This window comes from Copidosoma floridanum, unplaced genomic scaffold (assembly GCF_036245765.1).
Source record: "Copidosoma floridanum isolate Cflo_tuat_1 unplaced genomic scaffold, Cflo_Japanese_pri ptg000014l, whole genome shotgun sequence".
Lineage (NCBI taxonomy): Eukaryota > Metazoa > Arthropoda > Insecta > Hymenoptera > Encyrtidae > Copidosoma > Copidosoma floridanum.
The window spans coordinates 2,886,130-2,905,712 of NW_028321891.1; the positions used below are offsets into that span (position 1 = coordinate 2,886,130).

Below are 19,583 nucleotides of genomic sequence, written 5' to 3' on the forward strand. Positions count from 1 at the left end.
CTTGTGTGTATTATGAATTCAGAAAGTTTTTACAAGCTAACACGTTTAAAGGGAAGAAAGAGAAAGACGTCCCGGATAGCGGGGGATTTCGGGTTTCTTCCTCTTGCGGTGCGCATCGATGGAAATCAAAGCACAACATCTACTAGAGTATAGAATCGAAAGTTTACCCTTTTTTTTTTTTTTTTTTTTTACTACCTCGTGGTAGAACAGTTGTTTGGATTTACTGATGCGTGTAGTACGGTGCAGTAGAGTTTACATATAGTATACCGAAGCGTGTCGAAATTGGATTACGTTGTACAGCTCGCGTTGAATTGTAAAAGTACTGCAACACGTGTAAAGCACTCGTTGCGCGAAATGTAGGGCAACTATTTATTTTCAAAAGTGCGTATTTTGTCGCAATGAATCGGTTGCACAGACCCATGCACGAACACTCCCCATACTTACATATGTATAAATCATGTTCATATTGTTCATGGTATTAAACATTATTTTTTTCAATCTATATATTAAATTCTTGTGTACTGATAAGACATACTTGGCTGTCCTTGCAGGGTTCGGACCCACGAGTCGCCACTTGCAGGGGCAAACTTCAGAACAAGAGGAGCAAGCTCAACCAGGAGATCAACAAGGAGCTGCGACTCAGAGCTGGCGCCGAGAACCTATACAAGTACGCCCGTGCATGTAATATACACACGAGTGTATTTATCATTCATATAATGTTAAATCTTGCGCTCGTTTCAGGGCGACGACGAACCGCAAGCTCAAGGAGACCGTGGCCCTGGAATTGAGCTTCGTCAACTCGAACTTGCAGCTGCTCAAGGAACAGCTCGCGGAGCTCAACAGCTGCGTCGAGGCCTATCAGAATGACACAAAGTAAGAAAAAAAAAAAAAAAAAAAAAAAAAAACATCTCCGGTGATCGAACGGCATCGCTTGCGTGCGTATATCGCAAAACCGTACAACGACCTCGCCCAGGTATGCACGCGTAACAAAACAAAGGGGGAGGGGGTGAGTCGTGTACGTCCACAAACCGTGTGCGCAATGGCAAGGTCGCGGGCGAGTCGTGACGCAACCGCGAGCCGTGAATCGGCTCTTGTATAAATGCACCATCCTTCCGCTTTCTTCTCGCGGAGCATCACCTACACATACGTATACTTTATGTACGCCGTACAAACGCCTATATCTCGAGCTTCGATCTATCGCGCGCACCGATGATACTATTGCGGTGGTGGTGGTGGTCAAAGGGTCAGCGCCCCCCAACCCGTAGAATGTCCTCCCTAATGGGACCTCGTTCTCTCGGTGTATTTCCTCTAACGACGAGAAACGTTGCGAGGCTTTCTTCTGCATACAGCTTACTTATATCTATTGAGTGCACATCGCGAATCGTTCGTTTTGTTGCGCAACTCGACGACATTCGGGCTGTTGATGGGATGCTTTACGAGAATTTTTTTTTTTTTTTATAATATATTTTTGCCTGCCAAGTACACACACATTGCACATTGCAGGTACACCGTTTATACATGTACATAGTCGTTGCCGTGTAATAATATGTATAGGTGTTTGCCATCACCGCACGGTTCATAAATCGCGTGAGACGCGCCGTTTTTAACTGTAACGCCGCTTTGCTTCTATACACATGCGTATGTATACGATATCTCGTACGTAGGTACATTTTATTTATGATGACGGTGGGAAGCCTCCGAATCTGTTTGTGCGCAGTATGTGTACGGTTTTATTCCCTTCTTTAGTTGCTTCCCACCTGTGTCGTTTACCCGCACGCGCGCCTCGAAGAAAATTATGATGACTAATCCCGTGGCAACGGGTATACAATGTACTCCCGCGAAGGTGTACAATACAAACGATGAAGGGCACATCACGTAGGTTGTGAGCGAAAATTTTTTTTTTACAATTTTCACACATACCCCTCCTTGGAAAATGATGTTTGCGTCGATTCGAGTAATGACTTGGAGGAGCGTATACATTGGACCGATTTTGCGCGGTAGATACATCGGTAATTACAGGCGTTCTCAAATCAGCCTTTCCTAAACTGTATCGCTTATTCAATGCCACGGGGATAATAAACCACGAAAAGGAAATAAAGAGCGAAATCGCGGCATTTTTACCGGTTGGCACGCGATAAATTATTATTATTGTTGTTGTTGTACGCGAGTTCCACCCGCGACGGTAACGCAGTATACGTACACGCCCGCCCAGCTACTCGATCATAATACTCATGTAGGTACATAATATATATATATACCGATCCCTATCGTCGTGGCAATGATTATCCTCATAACGATAATTCAACTTCTCCTAATGGCAGGGATATTACGCTCGGTGGTGTAGCGAAACGCGATTAGTACAGTGGAAGTGCCTTTTCTGATTTTTTTTTCTTAATGGCATTAGAATTGCCACGGATAAGAATCTCATCTCCGATTATTTATTATCATCGCAAAGCGGCGCAGCGCACAAAGATCATACATAAATATAGGTGCGTGTTGTCGGTGCTACCGCTTCTTCTCTATTTGGAGGCGTGAAAGTGCCGAATCGTGCCATTTCTCGAGCGTGTTATTTATGAAAAAAAAAAAAAAAAAAAAAACTACAGGGAAGGGTTGGAAAACATTTTCCGAAAAACCCCAAGAATCTTTTAATTAACGTCGCGTATTTCCATCCCCGTCGAGAATATTTTTTCTAAAACCAAAAAATTCACACGCGGCTCGGCGACATAATACGTATACAAGTAAACGGCTAAAGATCGTACCGTGCGATAACGCGAAATTGAGCCTCTCTCTGTGGCGCGCAGAATGCGGCGACACCGGCACGCGCGCGTACATAATATATACACAGAGGAATGACCGATTTTTTTCTTTTTTTTTTTTCCTCCCCACGTCATCGGGAATTTCCTCCCTTTTGCACCCCGTAAGTTTTCCTCAAAGCAAGAATCACGGAGTCTCTTTCGCTCTTTTCGAACAAAGGATTTCCAAAAGTGTTTCTCAAATCCGGAACGATACCGCACGTGGGACCAAAAAAACCGGTGAGCCCCGAATGCAAGTAACCCGGGGATTCCCACAAAAAGTGATAGTACACACAATGAAGACGTCGCTTCCGTCCATACCGTACCAAAAATACCTTGTAATAAACCCCGGAGCTCGTGTAATGGCATGCACATCAGCTGTGGTGACGGTGTACACACGGTAAAAGGACACGACTAACGGACATCACCTCTATACTGCTACACATGCCCCGAAGGACAAAGATTTACCGCTCGCGTAAACGCTAGGTTATACCCGCGCTCTCTGCCCTCCCTTACTCGGCATCTTTTGCCGCGCATCTGGTAAGGCAGCTCGGCAAAGATCTTATATTGGCGAGCGAACCACAGCCGCGCCGATTTATGGGCCGATAAATCCTCCCGATGCTTTGGCGACGACCGGCCGCTTCTCTCCCGGGCATTGTCGAGGCAAAGCTTTATGGGCGTAAGTACATGCAGCGCGCGGGTTACGAGAGAAAGTAGCTTCTTTCGGAAGTAGCTCGATGGGCTTACGGTTCTTCTTTCACCCTTTGGCAGGCGTGGTTTTTCATGCCTCCGCTTGAACCGCCACTTGATATAGATACAATGCATAGATATACTTTTGGGAGGCGTAAGTAATGGTACCCCGCAATGTTTTGCAATTCATTTTTTCGTGTTTGTATTATTTATTTGTACGCGTTGTATATATTACAATAAAAATAACTTTCATTGCAGCGATGAAGTATCCATGCCGCTCATCCCTCTGGGACTCAAGGAGACGAAGGACATCGACTTCCGAGATCCCTTCAAAGTAAGTACATGTGAGCCACAAAATTTGATTGCACCTTCACTCCAACGGCGGTACGCTCGGGTCGTCCACGAAATCGTCGTGGACCGGCTCGACCGAGTGGGTTTTCCTCTTCCCGACGATCCGCAACAAGTCGTCCAGCTCCTCCCGAGGCGGTCCGATTTCCAAAAACTCGCGCTTAGGCACCTCCGGCGCTGCCCTGACGCTCCGCTCGCACCTCTGTCTCGGCTTGGCCGGGGGCACGGCTAGCCGGTCCAGCTTAGCGATCCTCGGCATCGTCAACAGCAGAGCGCCCGTGGTGACGTTGCGCTGAACCACACTGCTGTCCGTGGCCACCTCGCACGGCAGCACCAGCTGGAGAATCTTGCCCTTTATCGTCACTCGCACGTACCAGGGCTGCACGTCCACGTCGACCAGGGCCGTGTCGAGGTGTCTGGAAATCGTTGCACCTCCATCATCTCGAGTCGACCCAACATTTGATCGTTGGTTACCTGTACAGGGCGACCTCCAGCGTCACGTTGTCGCGGTCGTCCTCGTCGTTGAGTCTGAACCCGATTTTCGGCTGGTTGACGTTGTAGGGCTTCCCCTCGGGACTGAACAACTTTGGCACGTACTTATCCGGCCGCTTATCCGAGTGCTTGTTCTCGCGCCGTTCCCCCTGCTCTATCGTTTTCCGGGCAATGGCCACCCGGTCCTCGGGCGTGTGGTAACTGGGGGCGTTCCAAAACTGCGCGTCCTCGACATCCCCTTCCTTGACCCCCTTCAAAGAACCAACTTCCTAAAGTGTCCATCATCAAGCTGCCCAACCGTGACTCTTTACCTTCTCATCATCGAGGACTTCGGTGATGGTGGCGTTGCAGCGCTGCCTCTCGCGAAACTGGACCTTCTGCGTCTCCCTGAACCTGGAGTAGCTCCGGTAGGCGCGTATGACGTCGCCCTCGGCCTCGGCGTACCTCTGCAGCGCCCCGATGCGCTCCGAGCGCTCGATCGTCGCCATGTCGAGTTCGCGTATCTGCGGCAGCGTCGCTATCACGTAGTCCCGGTAGCCCTCGTAGTCGCAGCAGGGGTTGCCCGAGAGGATGAGCTGCTCGAGGTGCTCGTTGTGCCTGTGCCACCACGACACAGCCAGGGATGAAGAAGAAAGAAACCAAAGTACACGCGTTGTAGGTTACTCTACTCACCTGAGGGTCTTGACGCCACGCAGGTCGCCGATGAAGTTGACGGTGAGGTCGAGCTTCCTGAGGCTCTCCAGGCCCTCGAGGTTCTCGACGACCTCGATGTTGTTGAGCGCCAAGTTGAGGTACTCGAGCCGCTTGAGCTTGTGCAGGTTCTCGATCCGCGATATGAGGTTGTACTGCAGGAGCAGGATCTTCAAGTCCCGGCAGGCCTGGTTGAGCAGCTCGATCCGCTCGATGTTCTCCTGGTGGAGCGACAACTCCTCCAGGGTCGAGATCTCGCCCTCGTTGTGCTCCGAGCGCTTGCGCAACAGCTCCATCGTTATCCGTGGCATCCTCCCGAGTACTTTTCCAAACGATGCACCCCACCTCGAGTGGTGAACAGGTTATGGCTTTGGGCACTATACACGTCTATCGATTTAACAGTGGGACACCCCATAGCAACACCTATACGGGGGGGGAAGAAAAAAAAAAAAAAAAAAAAAAAAAAAAAAAACGACGAAAGTTGACTTGAAAAATGGTTTCAGGATTTCATCCTCGAGCATTACAGCGAGGACGGGGAGAACTACGAGGAGTCGATAGCGGAGCTGATGGAGACGAGGTTGGCGACGCGGACGCCGACGCGGGACGCCGCCGGGATAAGCTTGCTGTTGCGCTACTACAATCAGCTGTACTACATCGAGAGGCGCTTCTTCCCGCCGGACCGGAGTCTCGGGATCTACTTTGAGTGGTACGACTCGTTGACGGGAGTGCCGAGCTGCCAGCGCACGGTGGCCTTCGAGAAGGCCTCGATACTCTTCAACGCGGGAGCCTTGTACACCCAGGTGGCTGCCAAGCAGGACCGCAGGACGGAGCGGGGCTTGGATCAGGCGGTCGACGCTTTTCTCAGGTCGGCCGGTACCTTTAGGTACATACACGAGAACTTCACCAATGCCCCGAGCATGGATCTTGGGCCCGAAATGCTCGACATGCTGGTGCAGCTCATGCTGGTACGTGGACGAATTTCTCGTCGTTTTTTGTTTTTACGTGTACCCAACAAGTGTTTCATTGTGTAAACAATTTTTTTTAACCATTTTAAGTGATTGCCACGCGATTGAGCTCTGATGTTTTATACGCTTTGTAATACAACTTTGGCGTGTTTTGCCTCTTTCTGTAAAATATGGATGAGTAGAGCATATTATTTATGTACGATCGACGAAAAGTCGTTGCAACAATCTAACAGGAGTACATCTGGAATTTTACGAGATCCCAGAAAAAAAAGTACCGTGTAATTTTAACCATACAATGTCGCGTCAACGCTTCGAATGAAAAATATCGTAAAGCGTCGTAGCATGAAGATTTTTACATTTTGATTTGACGTTGTAGCAGGTAATATAAATTAAAAGCCTTAATGAGTTCCCTTATACTTTTGTACGAAAAGTAATTGATTTTTAAAACATTTCATTATAAAATATTAGTAACGTCTAAGACGCAAACATCATGTACAGTGTTTCGTATCAGTTCAGCAGCGTAATTTACTGATGTTTACTATCCTCTGCTCAATTCCATAGGCACAAGCAAGGGAGTGTCTGTTCGAGAAACTCGAGCTGCAATCGAGGGAGCAGAGGGACATCGACGTCTCGCTGGACCTCGCCCAAGAGGCCGCTCAGGTATACCATACAAATGAACAACATTTTTCTGAAAAAAAAAAAAAAAAAAAAAAAGTACTGTGAAAAATAACGAGTGCCGATGTGTTCTCCAGGTGTCGGCCGTATACAGCGACGTACACGCGCTGATATCCCGCGAGCCCGTGCGCGACTACGTCCCAGAGTCGTGGATCTCCCTCGTGTCGGTGAAGCGCGAGCACTACCTGGCCGTGTCCCACAGGCACGTGGCCGCGGGTCTGCTCGACCACCCGATGAGCGACTTCCGCCCGGAGACCAGGGTCATCCTCGAGAGGATCCAGCGAAGCGACTCAAAGACCCAACTCGAGGTCATGGTGCCCAAATCCGAGAGCGAACGGCAACTCCTCGGCCGGGCCCACGTCAGGGAGGCCCTCGTCCTCCACGAGGAGAGCCAACGGCTCCAGCGCATGTGCCGCGAGCTCAAGGCCAAGCAAGCCCTTGTCAAAGCTCTGAGGAGGGCCCAGGACGCCACCCTCGACATCTACGGAAGATCCGGCGACGACGAGGACATCAGGGAGCTGCTCGACGCCCCGAGCATCATCGGTAATTTTCCCTCTATCCTTTTTTTTCTCCTCTCGTATATACTGAGACCCTCGAATTTTGCAGTAGCCACCAAGTTCCAGCTGAGTCTGACGCACCCGGACTTTACCCAGCACGGTGGTGACGACCTCTTCCACGGGCTCGGACCCATCGCCATATTCTCGGCAAAGCGACACTGGACGGCACCGCGGCTCGTGCAACTACAACGCGGCCCCAACGGCGAGGGCTTTGGCTTTAGCGTTCGGGGCGACGCGCCCGTCATCGTCGCCGGCGTCGAGCACAACTCCCTGGCTGACGTAGGAATTTCTTTTTTTTTTTTCCAACAAAGAACTGAAACGAATAGAAAAAAACAACAACTTTGATGCACGTGTGTTACAGCTGGCTGGTATGAAGGAGGGCGACTTTATAGTGAGCATCGGCGACAAAGACGTCAAGTGGGCGTCGCACGAGCAGGTGGTCAGACTGACCAAGCAGTCGGGTCACTCGATAAGCATGAAAATCGTCACGCCGATGGACAGAAATTACCTGAAGGTGAGCGAAGCGGGAGATTTTTTTTCTTCTCATTGTTAACCGGAGATACCGTCGTTGTTGTCAACGGTTGTAACGATTTTTCGCAGAAACCAATAAAATCAAACGGTCGCGACAAGGGTAGCGTTTCGGCGAGCAGCTCCTCGGGGGTGTCGTCGGGTCAGCCGAGTCCGGCCGGTTCGGTGACCACGGCTCACGTGGCTCGACGCCTGCCTTGGAACCCCTTCAAAAAATCCAACGGCCAGAGGGACAGTCGGGACCTCACCTTCGACAACGTCATTCTCAGATGATTCGAACGCCCACTCGTTCAAACACCATAATAATAATAATACACATGTATATGCAGTCGAGTCGATCAAACGCAAAATATTGTCATCACCGTATAATATTTACGTTGTGTACATATAAATGTGACTAATCGAGCGTTCGGAGGAGGAACGCCGTTGGTGTGGTTTCTCTCGATTAATGACCGTTGCCAAACTATGTAAATTTACCTGGTTGTAGTTGTAGATATATATATATACATGCCGGTAAATGAGTATTGAGCGTGGATAAGTCGTCGAAAGAATGTTTATATACTTTGGCTGTAGGGAATCAAAGTTTGTCCAATATTTTTCAAACGTTCGATATTGTAAATATTTGCGTTGATAAAATTATTGAAGCTTTTTTTTTTTTTTTTGCAATGAAAATCTGTTATCCCGACGGATGGTATTGGCCAAAACTAAGCTTCGTTGTAATGAGTTGATCATTATTGTTTAGTCGCAAGTTTAGTTGACGGTTCGTCGTTTTGACTCCTTATCGCGATCACGACTCTTGCTCGTTTCGTTAAATATGTATTTAATTTATATCATCTAAGGAATGTGAATATTAACAATGATTGTAAGAGTAGAGGGATTACGTGTTTTTTTTAAATACGTAAATTATTGCCATATATTATGTATCTTTTTCTTTCAAGAATATAATATGTACTTTGTAATTTTTCGAACAAAATAAATTTTTCGACAAAATTGGTATTTGTTTACCGTGTGAGTAACACGATGGTTACGATAAGATTTAAATTATTCCAAGACGTTTTTTCTTTTCATCGAGGAAAAAAAGAATTGTTATTTGTTTCTTTTGTATTCGATGTATAAAATACATCGAACGAACGTAGGTATATATATATAGCTAGTGCTGGATTTTCCGTAAGTTCGTTTGCACTTGAATTTATAAAATTGTAGTTTGGAAGCTGTATGCGAACATAAATTATTCACGTAAAATCATAAAACTGTTGACATTTTTTTTCTCTATTTAGTAAGCCTACTTTACTGTTGTTACTTGTGTACTGAATATTAATACACAATAAATTTTTGTATATGACATTTATTTTTTTTTTTTTTAAATCAGTAGTAAATATCATAAGAGAGATAAAATAAATGGTTTTTCCTTTCAAGCAACCCTTACCAAAAAACAATCCACATCCCCTTTACTGAACAACTTAGGGGCAATGCAAAAGCACAGCATGTCATTTCTTATACCATCATACACGCCAACCAAACTCCCGTATCTTTTATACGTTAATTATAGTAGTGGCGAATAATAATGCTCTCATGGGATGGCCATTAGAGCTTCTGTGGAAAAACCACGACCAACTGGAGTGATAACTGCCAATGGGCGCGTCAAACGTGCCGGTGATTCGATCGACACGGAGACATTGAACCGAATCAGTAATTACATACACATCTGGTGCGTTACTCAACCGAATTTACCGCGAAGGTGAAAATGAACACGCGATATTAAACCTCAAGGAAACAAAGCCCACTTGCCGGTTGCAAAGAAACCCGCGCAAAAAAGACTCGTTAAAATTCAGACGAGCAGAGGGTATACCGAAATATTACGCAACACCGGCGTATAATCGATCGGCCCGGCTGGTATATCGGCGCCTAAAAGCGTTATAATCGCGAAAGGAGCCTCTCTCGAGCGAGACGCGTTGTGCAAGCCGGAGGCTCCTCTTCGTTCGGTGAAAGTCGCTCTATACAGACCTGATGTATATATATATACGCTCGGCTTTTTTCTCCTCGCTCGGAGGGCCCGCGACTTGGTTTTGGCATCCAAGTCGTGCTTGCGGCCATTCGAATGTTCCACCCACGAGGCTTGGAAGAGCTTGCTTTTCGGTCATTTCCGTTTCACTAGAGCTTTCTTTCTCGGTGTGGTATAACCCGGTGGTTTCGGTTCTACACGAGCATTTCAAAGATGGGGACTTTCATACCGATTGTCTTCGAATAAAGAAATCATCGGCTATTACGCAACGCACCGTTAATACAATGCTAATCACGTACGTATATATATATATATGGTTGAGCATGTAACGCGCTTACGTAAAAATTAACAACTTTCTATGCTTGCGTGTGTGTATGTATTTTCAATTAATCGTGCAAGCTGATACGGATAAAACTCGTGCAACGGTATATATTATAATTAACGGGAAAAATTCGTGCTCGCAGCTATTATTTAAAAAATACGTATCCGTAAGTTGCGTAAATGGACATGGATTTGTTTCAACCGTAGCTGGCTTTTAAATCACCCCAAATGAAATTAATGCAGAGTTTTCTTTAATTGAGTCGATTATAGGATAAGGAAATATTATACATTGAAAACCCGACGCTTTGTACTTTTCAACTATTTTCCGGTTTCCAATAGTATTGGTACAAAGCACTACTATCGCGAATTTCCTGGCAAATACCACAAAGTTACCGAAACTCGCTAGAGTTGCCATTTCGAAACGATCATCTTACCCTTGCGTGTTTGGAAAAAAAAGTCGAGGATTAACTCCAAAATGACGAGGATGTATGGAAAAAGCCTCCCGTCAAACATTAGCCAATCCTCCTGTCTGCACACCATATTATGTCCACGTACAGTCGAGCCGAGAAGGAAGTCTGTTGTGCTGTTGCTAAAGTAACACATAAGTACGCGGTACAGCACGACTTGCCCCGGCAGTGGAGAGAAAGCCCTGTGTATACATACACGCGAGTGTACAGATAATACACGCGGAGAGAGAAAGAGAAGGTCGAGGCGAAAGAAAGCGAATCCCAACCGGCTGTTGCGAATCTCTCATGTGTATTTTTGTATTTACATGTGTATATACGGTACACACGGGCACGGGTTTAAAAAACCTATCGCGTATGAGTCACGGCGCGGGAAATATACATACTTGGGCCTGCGAAAAGAATTTTATGGTTGATTTCGCCGCTGCTTTTTTTCCATTACTAGGTGCTGGGAGGATTTTTTTTTTTTTTTTTTCTGTAGCGCACGAGCTTTTATGGCGCGCTCGGAGAGACACGCCGCTGCGGTGCGTAATGGACAGGAAGATAGGAAGTGGTGCGCGACCGTGCCTTCACGTACGAGTTATCCAATCGAGGATTGCGTAATTGTTGCATCGGTTCAATTGGGTATCGTGTTTTTTTTATATACTCTTACGGGTTGCGTACCTGAAAAAAGGGTGACCTTTTCAAAATACCCTGTTTTATTCAATGTCTTGTAATGATCTACCGTCAGGTATGGCATATAACTCGGTCGAATATTACTTAGGTGAATAAGCTTCCGAAAATATCAAAACTCGAGCTTTACCATAAAACCGTGTGTGTCAAAGGGCATCGACAGCAAATGTGGTGTTGATACAAATGACGTAACTGCATGAACAATGAACAAAACTTAGACGTTGATACATGTCTTAAATTTTTTTTTTTTTTTTTTTTTTTTTTTTTTTCATAAAAGTTAAGGAAATTTCTCAATTGTAACTAAGCTTATAAAAGTGCTTTACTATTTACTATAGGTTTTTTGCATTAGACGATAATTTTCTCCATCGGACCTATCGTTAATTTCAAGCGAAGTCACCTGATTGTAAATATCATGTACAATTGAGCTATATTTTTGTGATATTTTATTTTAGACACTGGAGTGTCAACTCCAAAAATCGTGAACAATTTCTCTGATTTCTTACAGTCGCAGCTGTATTTCCACAAAATTTTTTCATCAAACCCAAAAATTACTAGACAAAAATCCATACTCAACTTCCATAAACTTGTTGATAGCCAAACTCGTTTCATATCCCAATTGTCGGCTCGAGAATAAAAAAAAAAAGAGGTTTTCATACATTCGTCCAAGGTTAGCCAAGTATAAGCGTAGAAATAACACACAAAACGACATTACGTGTGCCCATGTGTGCTCGTAGAATTTTTTTCCATAAATCATAACTCGCCGATCCATCAGCGCAGTACATTTCTATACGCGTCTTTATTGGACCCAAAAGCACGAGCGAGTCTCACCTGACAATAAGTCGAGTGTTTGCACATGCCACGCGGGTTTTTGAGTAATTTGTCATGTGTCCCACCGCGCGGATGACCTCTCAAATGACATCCTTCACCTGTTAACGAAGACAAAAACCCATTGAAAAACCAATTTTCAAAAGATGTTCCGCAAAACAAAAAAAAATCGTATGTGCAAACAGTGACAATATCGTTGCACATCGAAAATAAAGCCCTCAGAAATATTGTATAACACCATCGAGCGAAAAAAAAAAAAAAAAAATTGAAGGAAAATGAAAGAAGGTGCAAGGAGCAACAACAAAAACATGTTGGTTGAATGAAAAAAAAAAGAAGGTGTAAAAATACCTATACAGGAGGAGGGTACAACCAAAGAAAGTCAGGAAGGAGGTGTGTATAAGCACGGGCCTCTCTATATCTCCCCCTACTGCGTGTTAAATTGATCAGTCGGCCGGCCGCGCGGGCTTACTCCGCCGTGGCTTGTCCAGCAGTCAGCACCTCACAGCTACAGTCGCTCGGACGCGTCTTTTTCCCTCTTCTTGCTTTCTCGCAGCGAGAACATCTTACGACAAACAGAAGCAAAAGTACTCGTCGCCGTGTGACTTGACAGCTCAACAGGTGTGTGAAGTTGTGTGTGCGTGTGTGTCCCAGTTGTGCGGCTTTTGTTGTATTAATTACATACAATCACCTCTGTGTAGCCCCCCCCCTCTCTATCTCTTTGTGCCGAGGATCGTAGCGACGTTGTCTTTTTTTTTTTTCAATTGGTGGATATAGGTACAGATGTAAGAGCCATAATGTATGTGCGTTGGGTTGTCACTGGTTTATTCGGAAAAACTCGATGATGCGAAGATTAAATATTTGCGCAGATCTCGTTGCGTAATTTTTACCTCTTTATTTCTTTTTGCACGTTACTTGTTCATTCTTCGTGGGCAAATACCAGCCGAGTTGAACCATCGGTATAATATGAAAAGTGTGACATAAAGTATACCGGTATATCCTCGTGTGAGGCCGAGCTTGAATACGAGATTCCACCGTTACTTCCTTCGATCTTCGTTTGTAATGGCATTCCTCCATAATTTTATTCGAACGAGGAGTTGCGCAAAAGCTCATAGAATCGGTTTATTTGGGTGTTGGAGGAAATAAAAAAAAAAATAAAATAAAATAAAATAAAATAAAATGTTTTGCAGAGTGCGAAAAGTTGAAAATCGAGTGATTAGACCATAAAGTATAAGCGGCCGAGTGATAAAACAGTTTTACGGATGGGGGTGAAAGTGGTTGCACGGGCGAGCGGGGAAAGTGGTTTCTCTTCCGGCGACCATACGCGCGCACGGGAAGCAAATCGCGAAAAGGGATTTTACGAAAATCGGATCCGCGTGATGTAACGCGTTTGCTCGGGCGTGTATATAATATATATATATATATATATATATAATATGTGTGCGGGCCTGCTCCTCCCTGTGCAAAAGTGAAAGCGCGAGCGCGCCTTATTTCTGTGGTGGTTTGAGTTCTTGCCTTGTTTTTTTTTTTTTTTTTTTTCAATCCGATTACTCAACGTCTCTGGTGTGATTGAACAAAAATGTACTAACGATTTACGTTCAAATGCAGTGGTTTTTCTCTTTTTTGTTTATTCCAGAATTTTTATTTTTGGGTGGGCACGATTATTTTACGGTTTTCTGATTTAAGTGTATTGTTGATGCTGAGAAAATATTTTATTCATCACTATTCACAATAACTACTCCATAATATTGAAACAAGTGCAATAAATTTTAGACAGTCAAGTATTTTGTATTTTTTTTTATATAATTGATTTATAATTGAAATTTAAACACATTGTTTTGGTTGGAAAAAATTATTTTCAGCGCAAGCGATGCACTAGGTATGATTTTAGAAGAAAATTATTACAAAAAATTGAAAAAAAGATTCGTGTCTAAGCATGTTGGTTTGACGAAAAAAAAAAAAAACCTTGAAATAAAATCAGCTTTTCATCGATTTAACCTTTTTACAACAGTAAAGTGCACTTTGCTCGTTAGGTAGCGGATATACATCAGCGTATATTCAACCGGGACTGCTTTCACCACCTAACTTTTTGCACCTCGTTGCAGTACTATACTTGCCGTGAGTGTGCACCGAGAGAAGATTTCATACTGTCACAGATAGGTTTCATGTATCGTGTTGATGGACGCGTCCGAGAGCACGGATTTTTTCAACAAGTGGCTAAAATTAAAAAAAATAAATAAAAATGAATCCTCAAACACGCAATTGGGAAATTTTTCTTCCCAAGTGTATAACAGTGAAGGGAAAAATAATAGGCGCTATGCTCTCTGTCGAGTCATTACATTTCGAAATATGCCTGCGCGTACCGTACACATACGTACATAATATTATGTATACCTACATGCATAGAAAGCAACCGTGAAAAGAGATTTCAATGCCTCCTGCGGCCTGAACAAACAAACGCGCGTACGAAGGTTCTAACGCTTCTCATAAAATCATTATTAGCCCACATAAGCTACGCGCGACTGAAAGGAAAAAAATCACTTTTTTTTCGAAATCATCTCTCGGATAGTTTTACATTATCCCACCATGTCGCAACGACAATCATTTTATTCCGCGCGGGTCAAAGTGCGTATACATACACGCAAAGAAAAACCACGCCGTTCGGAATCACGCCCAATTGCGTAAAAACGCCCGAGGCTCTCCCGACACGCGCATTTCTCGTCTCGATGTGCATGTAATTATGGAAGGGAAAAAAAAAAAGCCAGCTCATAGAAAATTACGTTCGAGCGCGCCTTCGATACACGGCAATAAAAATCAAAGCGAGAGTATATATTACAATATAACGTAGCGCCAACGATTTTTCAAAACGCGCTTCCAACTCCTCCGTCCGAAGGCCGCGAGAATTTCCTTTCGCTCCTATATGTGCACGGACCGCCGCTCCAATTACACTTCACCGGGCGACCTCGCCGGCGGCTCTCCGAAACAAAACATTGTTCGCTCAGCTCGTTCAAATGTCTCCGTCGCAACGATCGAAACTAATGGCTCCTTAGAACCGGTAATTAGTTTTTCCCGACAAGATTACCCACAATATATTATAATGTCAGCGAGTTCGCGGGTAATGTAAGACGGCAGCCGCGTGATTACGGAAAATTGAATGGGAGACACATCGACCGCAAAGTATCCTCTCCAGAAAGATCTCGTTTCCGGCAGCTATTGCGCAAGGCCTCCGTGTATGCAATAAAGCAAAGTGCGCCCGAAAAGACGAGAAAACGTGTAATGATGGGCTCGAAGCGATTTTTTCCCCCTTGAGCCAAAGAGAAACAGTGTTCGTTCAGTTGCGGCGTTTGGTTTCAGACGCGAGGATGGGAGGCCAGGAGCACGAGGACGAGTACAAGTGCAGCTTGAGCTCGCAGGCGAGGGCCGTGGCCAAGCTTGAGTTGCGCGAGGACGAGCGCACGCGGGAGCAAAGTCTCGAGCGGTTTCGCGAGTGGATCGCCAAGCACCCGAGCATCAAGCGCTGCCGCACCGACTCGGTATTTCTCCTGCGCTTCCTGCGGACGAAAAAGTTCAGCCTACCCCTGGCCCAGGACATGCTCGAGCGCTACTTGAGCATCAGGCAACTGTACCCCGACTGGTTTCGCAACCTCGACATCGACGACCCGGAGATCGAGGCCATCCTCGACGCCGGATACTTGGTGCCGCTCATCAAGCGCGACTCCCATGGCAGGAAGGTCATACTGTCCTGTGCTGGTTCGTCCCCTTTCTCCCTTACATGTTTTTCTATATGCGTGTAGATATCCATAATTTACATGGAACCGCATGTGTCTCTGGTGTATACCGTGCCACACGACGTTGTTATCCAAGACTCCCCCCCAAGATTGTACACAACAAAATTTGTGTGATTTTGTGACTTTTGGCAGGTCGCTTCGACCCGTACAAGTACACGTCGGCGCAGATGGTGAGGGTGCACTCGTTGGTGGTCGAGGCGCTGATGGACGACGAGGAGAGCCAAGTGCACGGTTATACGCACCTGAACGACGAGTCCGGTCTGACGATGGGCCACTTGAGCTCTTGGTCGTTGACCGACATTCGCAACATGCTCGCCTGCATACAAAACTCGACGCCTATGAGACACAAGTCGACGCACCTATTGAACGTACCCGCTGGCTGTGCCAAGATCATCGAGATCGCCCTTACCTTTCTCAACGAGAAGCTGCGCTCGCGCGTCGTGGTGAGTGTGGGAATTTTTCTTTCGAAATGTTTTCGATTTTGTGTTTAAGTACGTGCCGAACGAGCTAGTTTTTTTTTCCCCAAAAAAAAAAAAAAAATTTTTCCTTCAAAAAGTAGTGAAAGAGACATCATTTTTTTCTTACATAATTCGACAGGAAAAAAAAAGGTCAAGTTACGCATATGTATATTGGGTGTCGTCACAACCCTTGTGACGTCATACTCTCCCATCTACTCGTTTTTGAACTTCGGCGTCATCCATCACCGTCGATATTTTTTTTATGAGAAAAAAAAAACAACGTGTATTCATTACTTTAAAACGATTCACACCTTGATGGAGCGAAGGAATTTTTTCATGGTAACGCTGAATGAGAGAGAGAAAAAGAAACTTGAAGCATATACCGTTCGAAGATTGTATCGATAAATACCGCGAGCAAAATTATCTTGTATCTGATATTCATAAAAGAATAAGAAAAAAAAATTTGCTTTCGAATAGCCGGTTTGTAGAATAGAATTAGAAATGAGACTTTGCGTGCGATTAGAGAACGAGCTCAATTAGGCACTCGCTGGGATTCTCGCGATGATTAATATAAAGGGTATAATTGTGCGCTTCGCTCTTGACACAAATTTCATTTCTCACGAACGATTGTACTGCCGCTAACAAAGGAGCTGCTCTTTGTACCGATGCGTGCTCGCGAATAGCATGTAAACACGTGCGGATCTTGAAACATTTTTCCGCATTGTGTTTCCCAACGATACTATAAATTATTTCTTTTCAGCTTCACAAGTCCCTGAGTGACCTGCAGCAAACGGTGGACCCGAAAATCTTGCCCAAAGAGTACGGCGGTGATATCCCTCTGGCGGAAATGATTGGTGAGTTTGTACTTCAACTCTAATACCCTACAAACAATTTTTTTTAAACTAAATTTTTTTGTTTTTGTTTTTTGTTTAAAAAGCCGAATTCAAGAAAACACTTCGAGCTAAGAGGGAAGAAATCAAGGCTCTGGACGACATGTACATAGAAATCGCGCCAAAGGATACCTGTTCAGCATCCGAGGGCCTTGGCGGGCTCTCTGGTAGCTTTCGCAAGCTCGAAGTCGATTAAATCCACAATTATCTTCTATAGTTTATATTTATGCAGCGTTGCGCGTCCATGAGTTTTTATACTTACAATAATTTACTTTACTTCGTTTTATTTGGTGTTTTAATTTTAATTTAAATTCTAAAACGCCGAGCGTATATTTTGGGCTTGGTTTGTTCAGATACACGGTTAAAAAATATAAAATTCCTGATTGTTATGTACATTTAAATGTTTTTGTAATATACAAGGTTATTTAGTACGTGTGTCTGCATTTTTCTCTCGTGAATACAGAAACAAGTTGATAACTGTACAGTCAATGTAATTATTAGTCTCTTTAAGTGTTGTTTTTTTCTTCTTTTTTTTTAAAGAAACCATTGGTGGTATAAGTTACCCACAGACATAAATGTTTGATAAATCGCAAAGGTTCACGATGCTGTGATATCGCGAGCTATCATAATTAACATGACAATTTTCGTTGGATCATTATTGCTGTAGTTGTAATTTAAGTGCGTTGATTTTTATTGCGTAACAATCGAAAAAAAAAAAAAAAAAAAAAAAAAAGATACAATATACCTATGTAGTGTTATGTTACAGTGTAATTTTCTTTGCGAATAAAATATAAGGTGTGGCGGATATGAAAAAAAAAAAAATAACTGTTGATATCAAAATAAAATTCATTAATTTTTTGTAAAAATTTGAGAAAGCTTTATTTGAATGCAAAAGATAGTAGATGAAGTATTACATACTATTGGATTTTTCGTTATTGGCTTCAAAGTACACGTCAGACTTGGTATCAACTACTGCGGGTGTCACAGTCCGGGACTCGAAATCCACGATGCTCGTGTGACACTTTTCAAAGTCTGTCTCTCTGCCATTCTACCCACACAGACCGACGACTGTTCATGGTTTTTTCAACAACATAAGTGACACATTGATCGATCGCAAACGTCATCGAAGGAGCTTACCGATCAGTGTACCGATCTCTTCGGTGATGATAAAAAAAAAGGTCCATCCCTCCGTTCTACACAGTCTGACCAACGTCCCAGCATTTAAAGTTCCCGCTCGCACCAAGACCTACCCAACCGATCGATGGTAGGCGCCGGAACGCCGGCGTTTTACCGATCTTACAACCACCCCCGCTCGCTCGCTAACAGCCGTAAACCCCAGCCGCGCGCGCACGAGCAGTGACGCACAAGCCAACTATATGCTCCCGACGGTGGCCCCAGCGCATATCGGGCAGTCGAGCGTCGGCAGCCTCGCGCCACGAAAACTCTACTCGGCTCCCATCCTCGCACCGCTAGCGCACACTCGTACACTCGACTACACTGACAACGACAACGACGAATTGTCCAAGCTCGTGTCCGACCAACCGATCGAGTTAGCGAGTGCGGGGTACAAAAGAGCCGATCGGCTAATGAAAAAAAAAAGAAAAGAAAAAAAAAAACAAAAACCCAACTAACTAGACGAGAAGAGTCGCTATATACATATATACGTGCACGGTCGCGAACGCGCGTCCACGGTATACGTCATGTTGTTGGACTCTCCGGCTCCGTTGTGCTCGCCGTTCCCGTTGAAATTTCGGAGCACCGCAGTGCGCGAAATACTTACTCGCCACACGTAGCTCAATGGTAATTGAAATATTATTATTAAAAAAAAAGAAAAAAGTGTCGATGCTGAATGATTGTATATGCGCGCAAGCGGTGTGTGTGAGCCCTTCCTCCGTGTTCTTCCTCGAGTGTTTATTTTACGTATACATACAGATGTATTTGTGCGCGGGTGCAGCGTGAGCGAGAATAAGAAGAAAAAGCAGTAAAAAAAAAAAAAAAAGAAGAAGAAGAGTGCGTACGTGTATACATAACAGTCGGAGAGTGGTGCCGTTGCATTTATCGTGCACACGACAACAAGTGAAGAGGGCTCGGATCAGTCGCTCTCGGCTGGTAATACATCATCAACCTGCGCGAGTCCGAACGAGGCCCATAGTTGTACACACAATAAGAGAAGAAGGAGACGTTGCCGGAGCCGAGGGAATACAGAAGAAGGTACAACCGGGGAAGGGTCCTCGAGGGGGGGAAAGGAAAAAAAGAGCGGAACAGCAACGACAACAACAACGGTACGTCTCAACGTGTATCTCACGGTAAAAGCAATAAATAAACCCCAATCGTGTCGTTGCAATTGTACATGTACAAGTACATGCGATAACTGTATATACGACACGACATAAAATCTTTAAATGGCATATTGTCAGAGCTCGTGGGGC

General features: G+C 44.8%; 3 protein-coding genes across 7 annotated transcripts in view; 2 read left to right on the plus strand and 1 right to left on the minus strand.

Moving 5' to 3' along the window:
• Positions 1-8,404, plus strand: part of Rhp (GTP-Rho-binding protein rhophilin) — a 60,681-nt gene extending 52,277 nt beyond the window's left edge. For 3 of the 4 annotated variants that reach the window (XM_014351351.2, XM_089591859.1, XM_089591858.1), the window contains 9 exons: positions 552-667; positions 742-873; positions 3,741-3,816; positions 5,516-5,977; positions 6,539-6,637; positions 6,730-7,195; positions 7,259-7,488; positions 7,571-7,723; positions 7,810-8,404. In XM_014351351.2, the coding sequence (XP_014206837.1) occupies positions 552-667; positions 742-873; positions 3,741-3,816; positions 5,516-5,977; positions 6,539-6,637; positions 6,730-7,195; positions 7,259-7,488; positions 7,571-7,723; positions 7,810-8,010 (1,935 nt within the window). In that variant the 3' untranslated portion in view covers positions 8,011-8,404. The remainder of the gene's footprint in view (positions 1-551; positions 668-741; positions 874-3,740; positions 3,817-5,515; positions 5,978-6,538; positions 6,638-6,729; positions 7,196-7,258; positions 7,489-7,570; positions 7,724-7,809) is intronic. The other variant, XM_089591860.1, reaches the window with a different exon arrangement.
• tilB (touch insensitive larva B) lies at positions 3,853-5,323 on the minus strand. The gene is made up of 4 exons (XM_023392770.2): positions 4,995-5,323; positions 4,621-4,919; positions 4,305-4,560; positions 3,853-4,246 (listed from the first exon to the last, which is right to left on the minus strand). Exons 1-4 carry the CDS (start codon positions 5,321-5,323, stop codon positions 3,853-3,855), a joined length of 1,278 nt encoding a protein of 425 aa, XP_023248538.2.
• Positions 8,405-12,527: 4,123 nt separating the features above from the next.
• On the plus strand, positions 12,528-17,889 carry LOC106646515 (clavesin-1). 2 transcript variants are annotated; one of them, XM_014362555.2, is made up of 5 exons: positions 12,528-12,639; positions 15,373-15,768; positions 15,939-16,249; positions 17,025-17,118; positions 17,202-17,889. In XM_014362555.2, the coding sequence occupies exons 2-5, from the start codon at positions 15,381-15,383 to the stop codon at positions 17,348-17,350; spliced, it is 942 nt and encodes a 313-aa protein (XP_014218041.2). In that variant the 5' UTR covers positions 12,528-12,639; positions 15,373-15,380; the 3' UTR covers positions 17,351-17,889. The 2 variants fall into 2 exon arrangements, with proteins under 2 accessions (XP_014218041.2, XP_014218042.2); XM_014362556.2 differs by lacking the exon at positions 12,528-12,639 and adding an exon at positions 15,230-15,291.
• Positions 17,890-19,583: the final 1,694 nt, after the last annotated feature.

What these genes read in the sequence shown, in the direction of transcription:
- tilB (XM_023392770.2), bottom strand. Translation starts at nt 5,323, where the DNA reads ATGCCACGGATAACGATGGAGCTGTTGCGCAAGCGCTCGGAGCACAAC. An exon ending in TGAGAAGGTAAAGAGTCACG is followed by an intron (nt 4,561 to 4,620) that starts GTTGGGCAGCTT and finishes GGGTCAAGGAAG; the next exon opens with GGGATGTCGAGGACGCGCAG. An exon ending in CTGGAGGTCGCCCTGTACAG is followed by an intron (nt 4,247 to 4,304) that starts GTAACCAACGAT and finishes AACGATTTCCAG; the next exon opens with ACACCTCGACACGGCCCTGG.
- LOC106646515 (XM_014362555.2), top strand. Translation starts at nt 15,381, where the DNA reads ATGGGAGGCCAGGAGCACGAGGACGAGTACAAGTGCAGCTTGAGCTCG. An exon ending in GGTCATACTGTCCTGTGCTG is followed by an intron (nt 15,769 to 15,938) that starts GTTCGTCCCCTT and finishes GACTTTTGGCAG; the next exon opens with GTCGCTTCGACCCGTACAAG. An exon ending in AGCTGCGCTCGCGCGTCGTG is followed by an intron (nt 16,250 to 17,024) that starts GTGAGTGTGGGA and finishes ATTTCTTTTCAG; the next exon opens with CTTCACAAGTCCCTGAGTGA.